We start from the raw sequence: 22286 nt of genomic DNA, 5'->3' as shown, positions 1-22286 counted from the left end.
TGGGCGCACTTAATTTGGAGCCTCGCTCTGTTGTGCGACCCTCACCATACTCTGGTGAAAGTGATTAAATAGACTCTAATCTTTCTACAACTGTGAAATGATTGATTACCAATTGTTGCTTGTGACATGGGGTACAAATAGCAATTTTAGCCATCTTTGCATTTGAGTTTAATAGAAACTTTTATTCTTTCCCAGGGAATACGTTTTAAGATAGCTGTTCCCCTCAAACGGAAAAAATTCTGGAGTGGCTGGCGTGTCTAGCTATAATATTAAAATAATATGAACACAAAATGTGCGCCACACGATAGGTTAGGGAAAATTTAATATGGATAGCTACTCGCCTTAGGTAATAACGAGACCTTTTGCTCTCTGGATTACAAAGCATTGACAAAGTCGACAAATCAAATACGTTTCTCACAGCTAAGATTTCCTACAACTTCCAGTTTTCAAATTAAGTACTAGTGTTCATATCAGTCGTCTTCTTCGTCTTCCTCCTCCTCGTCATCGTCGTCGTCATCGTACCGCTTTCTCTCTTCGCGTCTAGCTCTTTCATCGTCATCCTCTTCCGGTTCCTCATCATGGTGCTCCTGACACTCACGTCTCTCTTTCTTCGTTGGCACGGCTGCTTTCCTCCCCGCGTTGTCGTCATCCTCATCGTCGCTTAAGTCTCCTCCAACCAGCATCTCCATATCTGACATCTCTTTTCTTACTCCCTCGCATTTCCCGCACCAATCGCGTATTTCTGTTGTCATCTGATCGATGACTCGCTCTAGTGGTGGAATTTTCCTTTCGTGGTCCTCAGCTGCGGCCAACATTTCTTTCAGTTGTTCCTTCAGGAAGCTCACTTTCTCCTCGTTAAACTGCTCACGCTCGCTCGCGTCTTCATCTCTCAGCTCCAAATCTCGCAAATTTTCTCCAGCCTGGGTGACACGGTCAGTCAGGGAACGGATCTTTTCTTTAGCAGCACACTCGCGTTCGTTTGCCTGTGAACACCAATACAATATAGAAACAAATGCATTTAATGTACTTCACTGTCCTTGGACGGATGCATTAAGGGTTTTTTTACTATCTTTGTTTTGGATCTCTCAAGATTTAGAACTAACGTCTACTGATAGACATTGGCAAGACCTAGGGTAGAGAAATTCATACACACAGAAGAAATCCTGGAATTAAATCCAGGCAGACTAGTCGCGACCATTTGGGACAATTGAACGCTCTCGTCCTAACCTCCCGGTTAGCTCGATTGGTTAGAGCTTTTGTGCGGAGGTCGAGGGTTTGAGCCCCGGCCTGACCAATACTCAGGGTCTTAAAATAACTGAGGAGAAATTTCTATCTTTCTATAATATCAAGAAATGGATAGATATTCTAGTCTTCTCGGATAAGGACGAATAACCCGTAGTCCCCGTCTCCTGCAGGGTTAAGGGTAGGAGACCTTCATTTCCCACGGACGAGATTACTGCGTGATGGGTGTCCTCCCCTGGGGTGGGATGGGTGGGTGTTATGCAACGAGCTCCTCTGCGATCATCTCAGCTTTGCTGTGTCGTCGATCAACAGAGTACCTCGCCAAGGGACGCTGCCCATGCGCCAAGCAGTGTCGTCATCATAGGTGCAGTTAAACTGTGGACATACCCGTGTTCGGGCTATAGGCGTATATATATGTATCCTTAATGGAGAAATGCGTATATTTATTACATCTCGGCCTCTTTCACGGAAAAAAACCATCGCCAGCATTACTTTTTTTTATCTAGACTTCTTTAACCCTTGACACCCTCACATCAGTATGCATATTCTCCATACTGTTCACCATACATTTCTTGAGGTGCTGACAAGGAGAATTGAGTTAACAATCAAGAGCTTCTTTAGTTAGCCAGCGATCATTTCCTCTATTCTCGTGACTGTGATGTTTCATTCAAGGGTGGTAGAGTGGGGAAAAAGTAGATAACAGTCACTCCTAGGAGTTTAAGGGTTAATAACTGAATAATTGTAAAGGCTGATAGTTTCTAAAGAAACTGTTTGGGGCTGCGTCGGAGGGAGTAACGAAATAATTTGGATATATCAACAAAGTTGAAATGGTAAATTGGCCACCGTAACGATTACAAAAGCTGACGTTTCGAGCGTTAGCCCTTCGTCGGAGCGAATAGAGGAATTGTGGGTTGTGTGTGCTTTTAAAGGCAGAAAGGCGCTAAGGAGCGTTACATTTGATTCAAAATTTAACCCTTGATCATCATGTGGCTCGTTTGATTACACTTCTAAGTTCTCGTTTTTCAATGTATAATATACCAGTGTTGGCTTTGTTACGACAAGTCAGTTTCATTCTAAATCATCAGTTATTTCACTCTGCCCATTCACGTCAACATGAGGAAATACTTGCAAGTCGTTTGTCCTTTTTCCGTTTTCAATCCGTTTGTCAATTTCCTTAGATCTATTGAAATTATAATTGTAATTTTCCTTTTAGTTGAACCATCATTTTTTTCATCATCATCTTCAACGTAATCGGATGCGTTTAATTTACTCGTTTGAGTGTGAACGTGGAATAAATTTTCTCTTTGTAAAAATCATCTCTTGGCTGGAGTCCACAATAATTTCCTTTAAAAAATTATTTTTCCAGCTGGGCCCAGTTGTTCAAAGAGCGGATAACGCTATCCAACGGATAAATCACTATCCAGCGAAGTGTTAACCAAACGTACTATCCTATCCACCACTAGCCTCCTACGCAGACGTTCTTTGGGCTCGTCACACAATCTTTCTCCCCCCCCCCCCCCCCGTTCGTGGGGGAGGAAGATTGCATGACGAGCCCAAAGAACGTTTGCGTAGGAGGCTAATCCACCGCCAGATAGCGATCTAACCAGTGAATAGCGTTATCTATCCTTCTACTGAACAACCGGGGCCAGGAGGTTTAAATGTAACAATTCATTTCCATCATAATATATTTTACGGTCATTCCAAGGCCATTCCAGACAGAGGATTTGGCCATATTTAGCCTCAGAGTTAAGTTCTTGAAAGCATTTGAATTTCGATCATTTTATTGCTGCTGCATGGAATTTCTTGAGTCACTAATCAGCTCGTATTAGCACGGAAAGTTCGGATCATCTTTTTATCGATTTAGATCTTTGGCATTCGGTAGATCTGTAAATGAGCCAACGGGCATTGCCTCTACGATTTAGTGAGAGGATATAAGAGGCGAGGTTTAATCTGATCTCGTTGGGAATTGCCTGAAGAGATTATTCTACTGTCATGATTAAAGTTGCTATTTTAGCCTTGCAGTCGACCAAAATCAAACCACTGATTTCCCCTTAGAAATAATTCTGCAATTCTATCTGAAGTATGATGACGCTTTTCTGACATGATGTCTTTCTCGGGACCTCGACTTGATTTCGATATATTTGTTTTCTGTTTTAAAGGGTAATGCGGCCCTATTGTTGTGGTTGTAATCATCCGGATGGTTTGATCAATTCCATATTGTCTGAGCTATTCGGCTTACGGCTTAAAGCAATTTCCGCAAATATTGTCACGTCATGTCACCAATCAATCACATCAATTTAGAAGAGGGAGAAGGTTGTTTCATGGATGGAGGAGGACAGGGGGGGGGGGGGGCAGGTAGATAGAGAGAAAATTTTCACGTCTAAATGTCGGGTAAAGGTTACCAGCTGTTTGAACTGTTCATTATGTGGATCGAAATGCAATATCATTGAAACAACAATGCCGCAGAGTCTAATAGAATGCTATGATTTAAATCTGACAGGTCATTGTCTACAAAAATATTACTCTACTAATAAGTTTACCATATCTCCCCCCCCCCCTTCACCTTAAAACCCTTCAGCCATGATCGTGGATGTAATTATTTTTCATACAGTGAACCGAGCAAATGTAGATGTACTTGATTTCAAGAGTATAAACAAAAGTTTTCAAAATGGTTGTAACAAGTACAGTGTGTTTCTTGTAATCAACGCCCTCGATTTATTCCGCCTCGGTGACACTAAAACAATTGCTCTGTTTATTTCGACTCATGAGCTAAAGCTTGTTTACTTTTCGATCGCCTTGAAGCACGGTCCTCGGCGCAATTCAGCGTTTTTTACCAGAGATAGTGCCTGATAGATTTTCAATTCTTCGAACGCTAGAGAATAGAAAAATTGAAGAGTCGTTACCGCGATAAAAATCAGTCATTTGATAGATTTTCATTCGGATGTGAAGGTATCAGAGTATCTATTACCGTAGATTCTTATCCACATAACTTATGAGCTTTCGAGATCACTGATTAGTTCACCAATTGGTCGTTGCGATAAGAAACTGGAAGATTCAACTCCGTCGCGTTGTTGTATCTTTCATCAGTCGGCGGTAATTTTCGCACTAAAATACAGAAAGAATTCAATTTTGAAAATGTTTTTCTTTTTTTTAAGCTGACGGGATGGTAAGGTTCTTAGGTAACCTAATCCAACAGTGATAAACAACTATGCTCTTAGACAGCAGTTTTGCATTTTTATAGTTAAACATGGCTCATACCTTTTGAATCTCGTTCTCTAACTGGCCAAGTTTTTGCCTCAGTTCCGTGTTTTGTAGCTCCAGTTGCTCGGCCTTTTGGCACGTCTCAGTCAAATCCGTCTCCAATTCGTGCATTCTTTCATCTTCGCCGATCTCGACGTTCTCAAGCTCGCGGACGACTTCATTCTCCTTCTCGTACTTTTCCTCTAACTGGCCACTTTTCATTTTTCTCTCCTCCAGTAGCGATAACTTCTCATCCAGCTCTTTCGAAAGGAGTTCTTTTCGATTTTTCATCGAGTCTATGTCGGATTCATTCTGATACGCTTTTGCCAGTATCTCTTTGAGTTCCCCTCTAGCTTCGTGTTCCCTATTTTCAGCATCTTCAATTTTGTCTTTTATCTTTTGCATTTTCTCGCGAACCTTAAACAAAACGTCGCTCGACATTTTGAATAAATTCTTGATGAGCTCTCTAAACTTCTGTAGCAACGCAATACAAATGAAGAACGGGAGAGATGTTGAGGTGGTACCCCCCTTGAATGTTGTGTCAAACGATCGTATGTTCGGCTGGTTTATTATTTCGTCAAAATACGCAAATATTCCAAGAATGCTACTGGGTGAGTCTTAAGTGGTCGGGAAAAGATAATTAAGGGGGACGAAATACAAAAATGAAAAGCTTGTCGTGACCCATTAACCTATTGTTAAATAGCACTGTATCGTTTGACAATGATCTTAAAAATTTTGTTCGAAAGTTCTGGTATTTTGCCGAGTGAGCTTGTGGCTTAGCGTTGAAGGCTGGAAATCTAAATTTTCGTTCAAAATGACTTGGCAATATTTGTACCTGTTAGTTAGAGCTTTGCTGAATATCGTTTACAATTTGAACTTTTTGTTTAGATGCACTGAATGATGCAAATGAATATCTGCAGTTAGTTAATAACTAAAACCGGGAAGGGAGGGGGGTGGGGAAGGAGTAGTCTGCTTTGCTTTACATTGCTAGCAATTTACTTTGCATTTCTTGCATTATTAAGGTGAGTTTTCGGTCTTTGCATATGAGTGTCTCTTACTGGCTTTGGCAGCTTATAACCAACACTTTACGCCTGAAGATCAGGATGCGGAGGCATTAGATGTTTCGTACCCGGCCCTTCATAAAAGTTCCTGCCTTCTTTTCTTCGCTTCCCCCCACCCCCTCCGGTCGGAAATTTAACCACCTCCGGAAAAGTGTTTCGCCTGTCTTTACTTGGAATCCCACTGAAGGGAAATGAATGTTTTTTTATGACATCCTAGCTTTCACATGACAGTCTGAAGAGGGCTTCGTCTGCTCTCTTTGTTCAAATATTTCGCTTTACTTTTATTGCATCCACGATATTAATCCGCTCGGTTACTGTGTTTGATAGATATAATCTAAAGCTGATTTTCTATGACTGGGACACAAATTCCCCATTGTTTACTGAGTGACGTGTCTAAAATTGTACTAGTGGATTTTTTCGCCGCATTCCATAGGAGGAAGACAGGAAAAGAAAGCATTCAGAGAGCAAACACAAACAAATCGTCCTATTTCGGGTATGATGTTAGGTACGCTGCCCCAAATATGGACAAACGATGGACATAGCCTTTCGCATGAGGCCATCGTGAAGGATTTTTTGTTTTCAAATACTTCCAACGTTTAGAGCAGATTTTTACTTCATACGATTTCAGTTTCTATGTTTTCTCTTTAATTTTCAGCGTCATTTTCTGGATTAATCAGAAAATAGGCTCGTTAAGTGACATCTCCCAGTATGAAAAGATGGCCGCACTCGATAATCAGTTCTACTGGTGAAGGTCAAAATTCGTCTCTCTTATTTCATATCGCCATGCTTGTCGCTTTTGAAGAATACAAAGCTGTTTTCGGTGACAAGGATAGATATTCGACCTAGTTTTAGGTTCTGGACAACTTAATGGGGTTGGAAATTCCGGGAGTAAAATGCAATTATGAACCTCGCTACTCTTCAAAATCTTATCAAGCGCTCATCTGTTAATTAATAACTCTCTACTTCCATCTAATCAAATATTCATTTGATGGCCGTCATTTAAATTGCTGAAAAGTATTACTCAAAGACCTAAACCGGAATGTTCTCAGCCACATGACACGAAATTGATAATAGAGCTTTCTGGAAATTTATATCGAGAATTCCGGGGTGATTTTCATGTCCTTTTTTGGAAACGAAACGCAGTGCTGAAGCGCATACCCATGGAAGCCAAAATAAAACGTCTATTAGGGGTCCTCTAGGCGCATAGGCTTAAGCTGTGAATTATCTAGTCACGGTTACTTATTGGTACCAGTTTTTTCCCTGTTATTTGATGTTCGCAAGAATTTGTAAATTCATTAGGGCACGTTACGGTTGTCTCACGAATCGAATCAGTGCGAAACTGTATTTGTGACGCAACAGATCTTTATAACTAATTATAATTGGAAGGAAGTAAAATCTAAAATAGTCTCGAGCAAAATCTGCCATGCGTGAAAAAGAAAGTATAAAAAAGTGGACATGAAAATTAATCATTCAAGTTTAATTCTTTGCCTGTTTGGATGTCATGTGAAATTGTATCTAGTCACAGCTGTTTACGCTATAGGACAAATAGAAGGTATGACAATTATCTTTTGCAGAACTCCAAAATATGTGTGTTAATCGAACTAACCTTGCAATTTGTTCCCTTCTAGTTTAAATGAAACTGTTTAAACTTTTGTCTTTAATGAATGTGCATTTAACGTTTAATAGTGAAGTGTAGTCATGACTCTGTTTACCAACAAAAAACAATGCTTTCAGATGGACTTGATGATTACCCAAAGATTAATAGTGTCAGGCACAGGTCTAAACGAAACTTCATCGCCTTTAAACGTTATTGGTGGGACTCGAAAACAATCCCTTACGTCTTGGATAAATCATTAGGTAAGGATCATACATTGTATCTAAGCATCAAATTGGTTGATAAGAATAAAAAGGATGTTTGTTCAGAAAGATTGAGCCTATGCTGAGTAACACTATAAAAAAGGCAATTGAAAGTGAGGTAATATAGAACTTTAATTCTGCCTTCGTCTCGATTCCAAGCTGATCAGTCTCCCCAGAAACGTATGATTGGAAGGTTACAAACCAAATGAGGGAGTCTCAGAAGAAAACAGTCGGTTTTCGTCCATGCATCGCGTCAATTCATTTTTCAAACTTTGTGCATCATTGTATTAATTTTAACAATTTCTGAAAAATACTTTTATTTGTAAACTATTTGAAGACTCCGATACTGAGATACTTTTTATCTCAGTAAACTCTGTTTTCCTGATTTCATTATCTGAAATTAGTATTGTAATTATTCCTACTTAATATATAGTTCTGTAAATCAGTATTGTAACTATGGCATTGTTTTCTTGGTTTCATTATCTGAAATTAGTAATGTAATTATTCTTATTTAATACTTAGTTCTGAAATTGGTATTGTAACTCTTCCTACTTAATTCTCAGTTCTGTAAGCCTGTTAGCTGTTATGATGTATTGTATGATAATAATTAATTCTACTTAGTATTGTAATTGTAATTCCACTTAGTATGATTTGTATGTTAATCGTAATTTAATGCCTCAATCCACTGCTCTCCTCGAATAGCTGTAAACTCCATAATAAACTACATAATACTAAGCTCGACCATACCATTAAGGGAAATGAATCTCGCTTTGCCTTAGGAACATCAGGGAAGAAGGCCTTCAGGGAGGCCGTCAAGGAGTTTGAGAGAGAAACTTGTCTTAGATTCACTCCTTACGCCGATGAGAAAGATTACGTCTGGGTTCATCGAGGATCAGGGTGAGTTAAAGGGAACGCCATTCATAATTCCGAGAGAATTGAATAAATATATCTTATTAACCAAGTGCGAGGGCCGTACTGGGAGAATATCGGCCCGAGGTCTTGACAGTACGGACCGAGTGCAGCGAGGTCCGTACAAAAAAGACCGAGGGCCGATATTCTTACAGTACGGTCCCGAGCAAGCTTGGTTAACAGGAGTTTTATTATACGACTGAAGTTCAAAGGGGCACAAGTGCGGTATCATTCGGGACCATTCGGGACAGTGCCCGGTCCAATACTGAGAGAATATTTACCGGCAATAGAGCATTTTGATTGGTTGATTTTGGTTATTGGCCCTCTGACTGTGTAACTGTGTAACTGACTGTGTAACTGACTCGTGTAATAATAACGCATACGATCTCACCACCATTTTTTCCAACCAAATATGCCATTACTTTGAGTGTTTTGAAAATATCTATCCATGCTATAGATGCTCCTCTGCTACTGGGAGATCTGGCGGTAAACAGACTTTGTCTCTTGGAAAGGGTTGTCATGCAAAGGGTGTGGTCATCCACGAGCTGCTGCATGCACTGGGCATGATGCACGAACATTGCCGAGCAGACAGAAACGAGTTCATCAGGATCAACATGGAAAATATCAAGCCAGGTAAGCATCTTTGATTCAATGAAGCCATCGTCTTCTCTGAGTGGGTCCTAAATGCAAAACCTGTCGAAGTACTGAGATTGCAATAGATCGACCCCTTTATTTGCGTCACCACAGAGTAGTCAAACCTTGCCAAGGGGAGTTTTATAAGTTCTTACCCATTGAACCTGCATCTTTTGATTCATTAGTTTTAAAACAATTATTCATTTTATTCGCTTATGTTCATGTAAAGCAAAAGGTCGACTGAAAAGGCTTATACTATTTTGCGAAACGAAACGAAACGAAACGAAATTGTACTATTTTGCGAAACGAAACGAAACGAAACGAAATTTTGCGAAATGGCGTTTTTTCGCCTTTATTTAGCAAATATGTCCTCTTCGTCCGAAACAAAATGTTTTCACTAATAAAATGATCAATATTTTCTAAGAGCCTGCTCACCTCTCATTTTATTGACCACAGTAGAATTCGTTTCGCAAAGTAGTAATTTTGACAGAATTACTATTTTGCGAAATGGCGTTTTTTCACCTTTATTCAGCAAATATGTCCTCTTCGTCCGAAACAAAATATTTCCACCAATAAAATGATCAATGTTTCTAAGAGCCTGGTCACCTCTCATTTTATTGACGATAACAGAACTCGTTTCGCAAAGTAATAATTTTGACAGAATTACTATTTTGCGAAATGGCGTTTTTTCGCTTTTATTTAGCAAATATGTCCTCTTCGTCCGAAACAAAATGTTTCCACTAATAAAATGATCAATCTTTCTAAGAGCCTGGTCACCTCTCAATTTATTGACCATAATAGAACTCGTTTCGCAAAGTAGTAATTTTGACAGAATTACTATTTTGCGAAATGGCGTTTTTTTCACCTTTATTTAGCAAATATGTCCTCTTTGCCCGAAACAAAATGAAAGACAACTACTTGTTTTTGTTCTCGATTACTCTTTATTGGCTCGGAGTTTACTCTTTATTGTTGTTATAATTCTGTTTTCTATTCTGCTCTGTATTCCTTGTATTTTGTTTTGTTCTATTTATGGTTGCCGCAACTCGATTTTATAGCTGACCAACAAGCCACATGCGTGACTGGCAATTCCAGCCGAACTCAATTAACGCACGATGTTTGGTCAAACTGCTAGGAAAATACGTTCTAAGGTGACCAGAGGTGACCAGGCTCTTAGAAATATTGATCATTTTATTAGTGGAAACATTTTGTTTCGGACGAAGAGGACTTATACTATTTTGCGAAACGAAACGAAACGAAATTTTGCAAAATTGCCTTTTTTCGCCTTTATTTAGCAAATATGCCCTCTTCGTCCGAAACAAAATGTTTCCACTAATAAAATGATCAATATTTCTAAGAGCCTGGTCACCTCTGGTCACCTTAGAACGTATTTTCCCAGCAGTTTGACCAAACATCGCGCGTTAATTGAGTTCGGCTGGAATTGCCAGTCACGCATGTGGCTTGTTGGTCAGCTATAAAATCGAGTTGCGGCAACCATGAGAACAGAACAAAATACAAGGAATACAGAGCAGAATAGAAAACAGAATTATAACAACAATAAAGAGTAAACTCCGAGCCAATAAAGAGCAATCGAGAACAAAAACAAGTAGTTGTCTTTCATTTTGTTTCGGGCAAAGAGGACATATTTGCTAACTAGGATATTGCCGTCTGGGAATCCGACTCGGCTGATGTCCATAAAGGTACCGACCGCGGTAAGTCCAACTATCCAACAATCTTTGGTCGAGGTTTAGTCATTGCGTCCCTTAACATCAATAGCTTATTGTCTCATATTGGTGAACTTAGAGTTTTTATGTCCACTTCAAAAATTGTCATTTTACATATCAACGAGTCAAAATTAGACCCTACAGTACGTGATAACGAAGTTTATATACCTGGGCCGGGTTGTTCGAAGGTGGGTTAAGATAATCCAGGGTTACCGTGAAATTTAATTGAAGATCTGAAAGCTTTAGAATTAATTTCACTTTAATTCCATTTGTTTACAATTTTTTGATTGAATGCTCTAAGAAGAATTGGTAAAATTATTTTAAAACGGCTTTTCAACAGAGAAATATAGAAACCTGGATTAAACTTTAACCCTGGGTTAGCGCTAATCGGTCTTCGAACAACTGGGCCCTGGCTTTGAAATAGTCAGAAAAGATCGTAAAATTAACGGACGGAATGGAGGTGGAATATGTACATACATACGTACTAACCTAAACTATCAAATACGTAATGATTTAAATAGCGATAATTTAGAGTGTCTATTTATTGAAATTAGAAAGCCACGAAGTATACCATTTCTGGTGGGTACTTGGTATCGACCCCCAAGTTCTTCACCTAATCTATTTAGCGAATTTGAGAATATCATTGCAAAAATTGACGCGGAAAATAGGGAATTATATTTACTCGGTGATATCAACTGCAATTTGTTGCCTGAAGCAGTTACAGTTAATTCTTCCTATCTGAAAAACATTTTCGATACTTATGGTCTCAGTCAATTAATCACTGAACCAACACGTGTCACTCTGACCTCAAAAACTTTAATTGATTTATGCATAACAAACTCCCTAGAGAAGGTTACAAATTCTGGTGTTATTCACCTTGGCATAAGTGATCATTCTCTTGTTTTTTTGTCACGTAAGACTCACTACTGCTGTATTGGCCCACGCGTGATTGAAACACGACAATTTAAACACTTTAACAAAGAAAATTTCTTAATTGAACTCAATCAACTACCTTGGGACGATGTCGATTTGTTTTCTGATCCAAATGAAATGTGGCGTGTATGGAAAAAAATGTTCCTTTGCTGCGTCGATAAACATGCACCACGCAAATCGAAAAGAATTCGAAAAAAGCGATCTCCTTGGATTACTAAAGAGTTGCTGATTAAAATCCGAAAACGAGATTTCCTTAAAAAGAAGGCAATTTCCTCCAATAACCCTGCTTTATGGGATCAATTTAGGCGTGCAAGAAACCAGGCAAACAACGCAATTAAACTTGCAAAGAAACTCTATGTTTCCGAAAACCTGGAAGCCAATAAAGGTAATTTGCGCAAAACGTGGCACGTGATCAACGAGCTAACTTCACGTAACAGTAGTAAGTCGACGAATATTCTGGAGATTAAGGTAAATGAAAAAATAGTAAGTAATCCTATAGACATTTCGGAAACTATTAATGATCACTTTACAAACGTTGCGCAAGTATTAGCACAAGATATTCCTGTCGTTGATATTGATCCTGAGTCTTATTTAGAACACTCTACTCATTCGTTTTCTTTACAAATTCCGAGCGTTGATATTGTGTCTAACATTTTGTCAAAAATTGACGAAAAGAAAGCCACTGGTCTTGATATGATTCCGAGTAAATTATTGAAAATGGCTGATTATATCATCGCACCCTCTCTCACATCAATCTTCTCTAAGTCTATCCTCACGGGGATATATCCAAATGATTGGAAAACGGCCAAAGTGACTCCTCTTTTCAAAAAGGGTATTAAATCGGATCCTAACAACTATAGACCAATATCTGTAATCCCTATAATTTCCAAAGTTTTTGAAAGAATTGTTTACAATCAACTTTTTCGTTATCTAGATGATAACAAATTGCTATTGGGCTGCCAATCAGGGTTCCGTTCTCTACATAGTACGCTTACGGCTTTGCTTGAGGCAACAAATTCTTGGTCAGTAAATATCCACAATGGTCTCTTAAACGGCGTTGTCTTTATTGACCTTACTAAGGCATTCGACACTATTGATCATGAAATAATCTTGTGCAAGATGTCATACTTGGGTGTCGATCTAGCAGCTATTAAGTGGTTCTCGTCGTACTTGAGTGGCCGAACTCAGAGATGTAGTGTCGGTGGCAAACTATCATCTGCCCGTACCCTCAGTTGCGGCGTGCCGCAAGGTAGCATATTGGGTCCTTTGCTATTTTTAATATACATTAATGATCTTCCCAACTCCCTGCGGGGCGCCGCACCAAGAATGTTTACCGATGACACCAATCTTACGATATCTGCTAAGACACTAACAGAGCTTGAGCTAGCTCTAACCCCTGAATTGAATAACCTTAGCCGTTGGCTGAAAGCTAACAAGCTCAGTCTAAATGTTGCTAAAACAGAGTTAATGATTATTGGTTCAAGACAAAGACTATCTGCCCAATGTAACGACTTAGAAATCAGAATTGATGACCAAATTATCAAGAGAGTCGACAAGACCAAATCTTTGGGTCTTACTACAGATGCCCAACTCTCTTGGGGTAGCCACATTGAAGAGATTTGCAAGAAAGTCTCTTCTGCTATAGGCGCCCTAAAGCGTGTACGGCCCTTTATATCCAAAGAAACTGCAATCCAAATTTATAACGCTTTGATTATGCCCCATTTTGATTACTGCAGCCCCGTCTGGGACTGTTTAAGTGGCTACTTGAGCGATAAGCTCCAAAAATTACAGAATCGAGCAGCCAGAATTATTACTAAATTACCCTTTGATACGAGCTTAAACCACCTTTTCTCCACCCTCGATTGGGAGAGGCTATCTCTTCGACGAGAGAAACAAAAAGCCATAATGATGTATAAAATTATAAACAACCTTGCTCCCGAATATCTGCAAAGTATTTTCTCTCAGCATCACTCTGTGTACGACACAAGAAACTCTGAGGGAAGGCTGGCCGTGTCCAAACCAAACACCAATTATTTGAAACGAAGCTTCTCTTACAGCGGGGCCATGATATGGAATAAATTGCCCAAAAACTTAAAGAATGCTTCATCCATTAACCATTTTAGGCGAAATCTTAACGTAGTCGATATATAGGATTCCCACACGGCAATCATGTAAAGCAGTTGATTAATCTTAGTTTTTATTATGTAACTGATGATTTTCCGTGTTTAAATAAAGATTTACATACATACATACATACATACATACATACATACATACATACAAATAAAGGTGAAAAAAACGCCATTTCGCAAAATAGTAATTCTGTTAAAATTACTACTTTGCGAAACGAGTTTCTATTATGGTCAATAAATTAAGAGGTGACCAGGCTCTTAGAAAGATTGATCATTTTATTAGTAGACATATTTTGTTTCGGACGAAGAGGACATATTTGCTAAATAAAGGCGAAAAAACGCCATTTCGCAAAATAGTAAATCTGTCAAATATACTACTTTGCGAAACGAGTACTATTTTGGTCAATAAAATGAGAGGTGACAAGGCTCTTAGAAATACTGATCATTTTATTAGTAGAAACATTTTGTTTCGGACGAGGAGGACATATTTGCTGAATAAAAGCGAAAAAACGCCATTTCGCAAAATAGTAATTCTGTCAAAATTACTACTTTGCGAAACGAGTTCTGTTATGGTCAATAAAATGAGAGGTGACCAGGCTCTTAGAAAGATTGATCATTTTATTAGTGGAAACATTTTGTTTCGGACGAAGAGGACATATTTGCGAAATAAAGGCGAAAAAACGCCATTTCGCAAAATAGTAATTCTATCAAAATTACTACTTTGCGAAACGAGTTCTGTTATGGTCAATATAATGAGAGGTGACCAGGCTCTTAGAAACATTGATCATTTTATTGGTGGAAACATTTTGTTTCGAACGAAGAGGACATATTTGCTGAATAAAGGTGAAAAAACGCCATTTCGCAAAATAGTAATTCTGTCAAAATTACTACTTTGCGAAATGAATTTTACTATGGTCAATAAAATGAGAGGTGAGCAGGCTCTTAGAAAGATTGATCATTTTATTGGTGTAAACATTTTGTTTCGGACGAAGAGGACATATGTGCTAAATAAAGGCGAAAAAACGCCATTTCGCAAAATTTCGTTTCGTTTCGTTTCGCAAAATAGTACAATTTCGTTTCGTTTCGTTTCGTTTCGCAAAATAGTATAAGCCACTGAAAAAAGATCACAAAACGCTAACTCCGTGTACTAATTCCGTGTACTTAAAACGTAACAGGATATTGAAAAGAGAAACGATACAAAACTAATTTACGTACCAACATTTGCGGCTCTATTTCTCTAGAGAATATCCCAACACGTGCGTTCACTTAATGTACTAATTGATTACTAATCACGTTTCATATACTGTAATACGATCGATAAAGATTATGACATCACGGTAACATTTAGTGGTTGATCATCGTTATCGAGCCGCGAAGATTAATATTTACCGCTAGTCACCGACACAGTGGTAAATAGTTGTTTTTAGTACACAAAACCAGTGAGATAATATAGCTAAGTAGCTAAGTACATTGGTTTCTCCCCGCAAATAGCTTATGAACTAATCGAGGTGGGGAGATCTAAGGACAGTTTACAACTACAAGGACTACTCTTGGGTCTTAAGTCGCCGTAACTTTGGGCGACTTTGGGCGATTTAAGGCGATATAAGGCGACTTAAGCAAAATTAGCAGAAAAAACATTGCGACTTTAGGCGACTTAAGGCAACTTAAGGCGACTTTAAGTAATTTTAATTGTTTGAAGTGATAAAATCAAAGTTAGCAACAGTCTCTCCATAAACCTTGAAAATATTTACAGAATCCCTTGCAATAAACACAATAGCCATTTTGGTTACTTTCAGTATGCTCATAAGTCATCATAGTCTAAAATATCCAGATTTCAAACCAATTTATCTAAATGAGACAGAATTACCGCAACAGTTATTGTTAAATTATACAATCAAAGCTAGTGAATAAATAGCCAGGAAACCAACCTAGCTTAAAATGTTTAAACAGAATTACCACAACAGTTATTGTTAAATTATACAGTCAAAGCTAGCTAATAAATGGCCAGGAAACCAATTTAGCTTAAAATGTTTCGACAGAATTACTACAACAGTTATTGTTAAATTATACAATCAAAGCTAGTGAATAAATAGCCAGGAATACATTATGAGTTATATGCCAAACATCAAACAAACCTATCAAAAATATACACATAAAGACACACATTTTTAATTTTAGAAAAGAGACACGACTTACATAAAACTATCAATACATTTCCCACATAAATAATTAAAAATAACTTGATAATTAATAATGAAAACACTATTATGCAGTAAATAGAATAAGCGTAAAACAGAGCAAGTATATTAATTTTACAAAAAGAGGCTAACCTTAAGTATAAAATAACTTAATAAGACGGGAGACTTCGACATAATCATCTTCTGACCGTTAAAAATTTAGTAGTAACTCCTTTATCTTTTTACGAAAAGACGAACGTTTGAGTTGTTTAATCAAATAGGGGATAGAATTCCAAATTTGGGCACCAATTCTCGAGAAAGAAGCATACATTGTACCTTTACTAGAGAATTTGACAAAATACGAGTCACTAGAGACTGATCTTGTTCTGTAGTTATGAATCTGACTTGTTTTAACAAACTGATTGAGTATACTAACTGGTGCTGTCTCTCTGTTGCCGGAGATCATACAATAAATAACTACAATCTCTGAAAAATAGGCTAGGTTGGGGAAGACAATTCGATTTGAGAAAGAAGGGTACGGTGTGCTGCTCAGCACAAAAAGATGATTTCACTCATTTATTCCTGCAACGATTACAGAAATTTTCGGGCACAAATCCATCACGAGTTGCTTTGAGGCGAATAGCAAAGGATACTAGGATTTTAAGTGGCCAGTAAGAGCGCACCGTCAACGCCATCCATGAAATTAGTAAGAACTTATTGGATTTAACAGGATATAGTTTCTCTTATTTTGATGCAAGAAATCCTTCTCCTTGACAACTTAAGCGTTTATCCATAGAGTGATTGATGCTACCACAATTGTGGCCAAATGATAATGACTTCATTTGTACTTGAATTCTGTTCGGGTGCGTTGAATTGAAAATAAGTCTGTTCTAAATCATACCCCTAACGAAGGGGGGGTTAGGCTAACTTCAGGAGATATCCGTGACAACAATGTGCAGTTGTCTAAAAGTAACATTCCATCAGATAATAACAAAGACTTGCCATGTCCTGATATGATTTGCCTTTAGAGGCCAGAATTGAGTACCGGATATTGAACGGTTTCGTCAATGGAGAGCCGTACGACTACGGATCTATAATGCACTATGGGTTCAACTTCTTCAGCCTCGATCCCAAGAAACCAATCATTGTCAAGCTAATGCCTGGCGGAAAGCAGATGGGCCAAAGAAAAGGTTTCTCAGGTCTCGATTTAAGGAAAATCAACAGGTTCTACAACTGTACGAATTACATTAGTGAGTATACATATGAAAAATTAAAGATTAGGCGGTAGAGTTTCTTGAAAAATGTCTGAAAGTTGCTTTTCTTTTTTGACTTTGTTTTGACTTTTGTTTTGCTTTTTCTTTTAACCTTTCTCTACAGAATCAATGCCAGCGCCCCAAAAGAAAATTATCAAGATAGTGTCAGGTTAGAAAGGGGTTTCAGAGAAACAATCATTGTAATGTACGCACCAGTAACATCATGACTCAATGGCTATCCGAACCATATACGTTTTTTTCTCGACCAGTGGTTTCTATAACAAAATTAAATTACACTAAATCTAACTACCGAAAATAAATGACATAAACAAAACAATAAGCGACATAAACGCAGCGAAATGAAAATGTAAAACACAGCTGACGGTTTGGATCTTGAAAGAACGCGAGACGCTGCTTAAAGACATACAACACCAAACTACGTAACATAAGGAAGCTTCACGCGCGAACACTATAATATATATGTTGACAGGAAGGGACTGAACCACACCACGTCAACGGACCGCTGGCCCCAAAATTAGTTGTAAAAATCATGACATATGCATTTGCTTCAATCAACGTCAACTCCCTAGATAAAAAACATCTCAAGGGGAAATTTGCCCGGCGAGTAGCGATAAAGAGGTTCTTTTACCAAAAAGTTTTTGATTACTCCTGATCGGCGCTGGGAACAAGCTCCGGCTTCCATGGGTCACTTTGCTCCTAAGACATAATCAATCAACATAGTCAATCAACCCCTTCCCCCCCCCCCCCCCCCCCATAAACCAGCCGCCGAGTTAGAGACTCCATAGATTTTTGGGTAAAATTGAAGAACAGCTCCCCACAATATCTGTCAGCCGACTGTCGGCGAACGAAACACAGAAAACACAACGAAAACAAGGGCTCGTGCAATTTTGTGAGTCTTTGAAAAAATTTACTCGCTAAATCTAAGTAACGAAACTCTTCCAATTTCAGCGGAACGAAATGTGTCAGTCAGACACTACACATCAAGTTCACATAAATGAATATCAATATGGCCAATGATGCCTCGCACTCGAAATTTACCTCTATCGCGTGGTGTTCGTCAAAATTCATTTTGAGGTAATTGTGAAAGTTCAAACTTACCAAGATGACAGTCTATTTACTCGTTTCTGAATTTGCTTTCATTATGTCGGCCAACTGTCGGTGAACGGAACAGTCGGCCGACAGTTGGCCGACAGATATTTTGGGGAGCTGTTCTTCAATTTTACCGATCTTCGCACGATGGCGTGAGCAGTCTATTTCCCCTGCCTCTTGCTAAACGTTAGCCCTCTTAGCTAGATGCTTTATAGACATTCTGGGAGGCAAAGACAAAAATGATCGATGAATTCGCGAGAGGAATGGGAAGAGAAAATGTAGAGGATTTCCCCCAATCGCTTGTTTGCTGCTTTGTCACCTTCATAAGACCACTCATAGAAACGCATGTTACGTGGCTTGGTAATACCCAGCAACTGAGTCTATTTCAAAGTTTCTCTGAACACCTATTTCTATAAATTTATATATAGGATATTGTGACTTTGAGCGGGGATTTTGTAATTGGGAAAACTGGATCAACGAAGAACAAGATCAGTTTGACTGGAAGTTAGGGACAGCTGTGGTCAAAAATCGTCCTGGAATAAATCTCCAACACCCCTTAAATCTGTCATTTACAGGTAAGCCCATTTGTCTAATACCTTGGATTTTAGTGTTTGTATCGTCTTATCCGGCAAAAATTAAAAGCCATTGGTTAGTGGAATTGGTGTGTCGTTGATAGTACTGTATTTGATTGTAAGTTTCTCTTTTGGTTGAAAGGAGCATGTTTGGTTCTATTGTACATTTGAATTAGTATCAGCCACTTACTTATTGTACTTAAGCATTAGCCTCCACGTGTGCGGGTCGCCAGTGAATCCGTGATTTTTGAAAATATGAGTATCTTTTGGTGATAAAGAAAAAGCATCCTTGAGTGGGTTTGGTCTTAAAAGAGTATACTGATTACCTCACCTAAGCTTCAAAAGGCAATGTTTGTAGTCCTTTCAAAGAATATTTTAAATTGTTAACCCACGATTTTAATACGAGGAACAGAGGGACCACCGTGAGACTTGACTTTGCTCGGAAAAGTTTTTATTTTTTTAGGAGCCTCAGCTTTTAATTTTTTATCTTTAAAAATCAAGAAAATTAGCAGTAGGATACCACTGAGGGAGTCTTTAGATCAATTTTTTGCATAGGGCATTTAGCTAGGTGCGTAGTCATTCTTATCTTATTCTAGTTGTTATCCTTATATTATGTTATTTAGACAGGACCCCATTGATAACAGTGCTCCTGCACTGAAGGGCTATCCTGTATAGATATTCGTTATTATTATTATTATTATTAGTTGATTACAGTGTTGATGCGGTTTTATCTGGGACTGTGAAGAAAGTACGTGATCGGTTATGAATAACTAGAATTATTATCCAACTGTGTTTCGTAGAGTACAAATAACGCCCTCATAATAACATCTTACGGGCTCGTCAAAATACTGCACAACTCGTAAAAATACCCAGCGATACTACACAACGAAACGTTTGATGAGATATCTGTAATCGACAGCTTTTCTCCTGTGACTGTCAGCTTTGTGTTTTTTGACATGTACAGATCTTTTATAAATAAGTTCTAACTTAAAATCAAAATTTTCTTTCAAGGAAGTTTCATATTCTTCGAAAAACCGCTGCATAAACCCGCTGAGTACATGAGTAGTGGCGTTCTTGCCAGTGCAGGATTCTTCAAAGGATTTAACTGTCTGAGTTTCCGATATTTTATGAAATCCGGTGGACATCTACGAGTGTTTACAGAGGAGGCCGAGTCAAAAGAGAACAACCCGTATGTTTTGATCTGGGAAAGGACAGGCCCACAAGGAGACAATTGGAATAAAATGGAGAAAACGATTTCGGGCAACTTGATCAAGGTTGAAATACTTTTCTGTTTTTTTTTTTCGCTTTTTCTCTGTTTAAAAAAACACGTAATTACTTTAAGCTCCTTTAAGTTCCCTCTGATTCTTCATTTAATTTTTCGAAAATTACAAACAGATGAAAATACTTATTTAGAAAGGGCGCAATATAAATAAGGAATTCATTTATTCATTCATTATTTACAAATCGGGCTTTTTAGGGAAGCTCTTGTTAAGTGGCATTGACTTTGAGCAGGGTAACATCTAAATTTTCTCGACAATCGTCGATGAACCTCTTCTCCTTAATGATAAAATGTTCTTACTAATTTTGATACAAAAAAGAAAATACCTTAAGTAGATAATCCTTTTTAAGGCAATTCCGAAAGCGTCTTTATGTAAAGATGGTAAATTTTGTCCTCGGTCTCAGAATAAAGAACTAATGAAAAAAGAAATACAATCTCAGTTCCTCAAGAGGACCCAGGAGTCCGTTTGCTTTGTTCCTCACTCGTGACAAAATATATCGGTATCAGGCATCGTTCAGTTACTTTTTTTCTTGTAGATTTGTATCGAAGGAATCAAAAGTCCAGATCAGGATGGATTTGTCGCCATTGATGACATAAGCGTCTATCAGGGAGAGACTTGTGTTGGTAAGTGAAGTCTAAATCAACGTACGTAGCTGAGACAACTTTCCCAGATCAATCAGATGGTCATCATAACAATAATATGGTTGTACGGGGGGATGAATTAGAGTAGAGTAGACATCTATATTTATACAGGATAGCCCCTTCGGTGTAGTAAACACTGGTATCAACGGGGTCCTGTTAACCACCCATCCCACCCCAGGGGAGGACATCCATCACACAGTAATCTCGTGGGTGGGAAATTAACGTCTCCTGCCCCTAACCTTGCAGGAGACGGGACCTCTATTTATTCGTCCCTATCCGAGAAGACTAGAATATCTAACCTAATAATTTGGATATATCAACAAAGTTGAAATGGTAAATTGGCCACCGTAATGATTACAAAAGCTGACATTTCGAGCGTTAGCCCTTCGTCGGAGCGAATGGGCTAACGCTTCCAAATTATTTCGTTACTCCCACCGACGCAGCCCCAAACAGTTTCTTTCGAAACTATCAGCCTTTAGAATATCTAACCATTTCTTGATGTTATAGAAAGGTAGCACATTCTTAATTATTTTAAGACCCTGTGTGTTGGTCCGGCAGGGGCTCGAACCCTCGACCTCCCGCACAACAGTCCAGCGCTCTATCCATTGAGCTAACCTGGAGGTTACGAAAATGGGCTAACAACAAAAAACAAAAAAAACATGAAGATGTGCAAGAGATAGTTGATTGTAGGACTAATGGGCAGTGCAGCTTGTCACGTAAAGTAACAATCAGCGTTGCCGAGGTATCTTTTTCATTCTCTTTACTTAGGATGAGGCGTCTTCTATTGGAATCAGGTCACATCCCGTTTGAATCTATTCGTACCACACTCAAAACTGTGAGTGTTACGCACGGCCCAAATTTAGAGCTGGAGGATCATTTTAAATGGATAGTTTAGTCCACAGTTGATCAAATAAATCGATAAAAAAGGGTCAGAACCTATGATATTTCGATAATCTAAGAATTTCTCGTCCATAATAGGAAGGTTAAGCAGCTTACAACCGTACACCACTGGTAAAAAAAACTATGTAGCTAAAGCATGCAAACGAAAAGAAAACAAATACTGACAAAACGACATTAATCTTTTTTTCGCGAAACAATGTTGGGTATGTTTATTAATTCCATAAAATCAAGGCTTTGAAGTTTCATAATCAATGAGTGGCGTCAAGTCTTATTCGTGATCTTGGTTATGTTACATCAGTCATAAACACCACGACCTTAGGTTTAAGCATCTGTTACCGTAAGAAATTAATGTAGGGAAGAACTCGGGGAAGATTACCAACGGAAAGCCACCGTTCTCAGCAGGTCTAATCTCAAAACTCTCCCTTTTGCGAACTCATATTATTTTGTCTGACAGGAGAAACCTATCCGTGATGTTGTTAATTATTGTTTGCCCCATTCTACCTGACTGAAATAACAATAATTAACATGTATTGTTCCTTGAAGATGTTTCTTGTTTTCAGCAAAGTTACAAAGTTACTCAAAGGGTATTAAAGTACACGTGTTTGTTTCTGTCTCTGACCATACT

At 38.4% G+C, this 22286-nt stretch overlaps 2 protein-coding genes across 3 annotated transcripts; one reads left to right on the top strand and one right to left on the bottom strand.

Moving 5' to 3' along the window:
* Positions 1 to 304: 304 nt before the first annotated feature.
* LOC111336312 (uncharacterized) lies at positions 305 to 5037 on the bottom strand. Its single transcript, XM_022942383.2, has 2 exons — positions 4501 to 5037; positions 305 to 983 (listed from the first exon to the last, which is right to left on the bottom strand). Exons 1-2 carry the CDS (start codon positions 4921 to 4923, stop codon positions 471 to 473), a joined length of 936 nt encoding a protein of 311 aa, XP_022798118.2. The 5' UTR covers positions 4924 to 5037; the 3' UTR covers positions 305 to 470.
* Positions 5038 to 6633: 1596 nt separating this feature from the next.
* LOC111336311 (meprin A subunit beta) lies at positions 6634 to 22270 on the top strand. 2 transcript variants are annotated; one of them, XM_088742298.1, is made up of 10 exons: positions 6637 to 7095; positions 7278 to 7400; positions 8180 to 8297; positions 8767 to 8942; positions 16934 to 17155; positions 17283 to 17327; positions 18697 to 18843; positions 19852 to 20114; positions 20656 to 20743; positions 21530 to 22270. In XM_088742298.1, the coding sequence occupies exons 1-10, from the start codon at positions 6999 to 7001 to the stop codon at positions 21532 to 21534; spliced, it is 1284 nt and encodes a 427-aa protein (XP_088598424.1). In that variant the 5' UTR covers positions 6637 to 6998; the 3' UTR covers positions 21535 to 22270. The 2 variants fall into 2 exon arrangements, with proteins under 2 accessions (XP_088598423.1, XP_088598424.1); XM_088742297.1 differs by lacking the exon at positions 21530 to 22270 and having other exon boundaries at positions 6634 to 7095; positions 20656 to 20751.
* Positions 22271 to 22286: the final 16 nt, after the last annotated feature.

This window comes from Stylophora pistillata, chromosome 13 (assembly GCF_964205215.1).
Source record: "Stylophora pistillata chromosome 13, jaStyPist1.2, whole genome shotgun sequence".
NCBI lineage: Eukaryota > Metazoa > Cnidaria > Anthozoa > Scleractinia > Pocilloporidae > Stylophora > Stylophora pistillata.
This window is presented reverse-complemented; position numbering and strand designations above follow the sequence as displayed.

What these genes read in the sequence shown, in the direction of transcription:
- LOC111336311 (XM_088742297.1), top strand. Translation starts at nt 6,999, where the DNA reads ATGAAAATTAATCATTCAAGTTTAATTCTTTGCCTGTTTGGATGTCAT. An exon ending in CGCTATAGGACAAATAGAAG is followed by an intron (nt 7,096 to 7,277) that starts GTATGACAATTA and finishes CAATGCTTTCAG; the next exon opens with ATGGACTTGATGATTACCCA. An exon ending in CTTAAATCTGTCATTTACAG is followed by an intron (nt 18,844 to 19,851) that starts GTAAGCCCATTT and finishes TTTTCTTTCAAG; the next exon opens with GAAGTTTCATATTCTTCGAA.
- LOC111336312 (XM_022942383.2), bottom strand. Translation starts at nt 4,923, where the DNA reads ATGTCGAGCGACGTTTTGTTTAAGGTTCGCGAGAAAATGCAAAAGATA. An exon ending in TAGAGAACGAGATTCAAAAG is followed by an intron (nt 984 to 4,500) that starts GTATGAGCCATG and finishes TGGTGTTCACAG; the next exon opens with GCAAACGAACGCGAGTGTGC.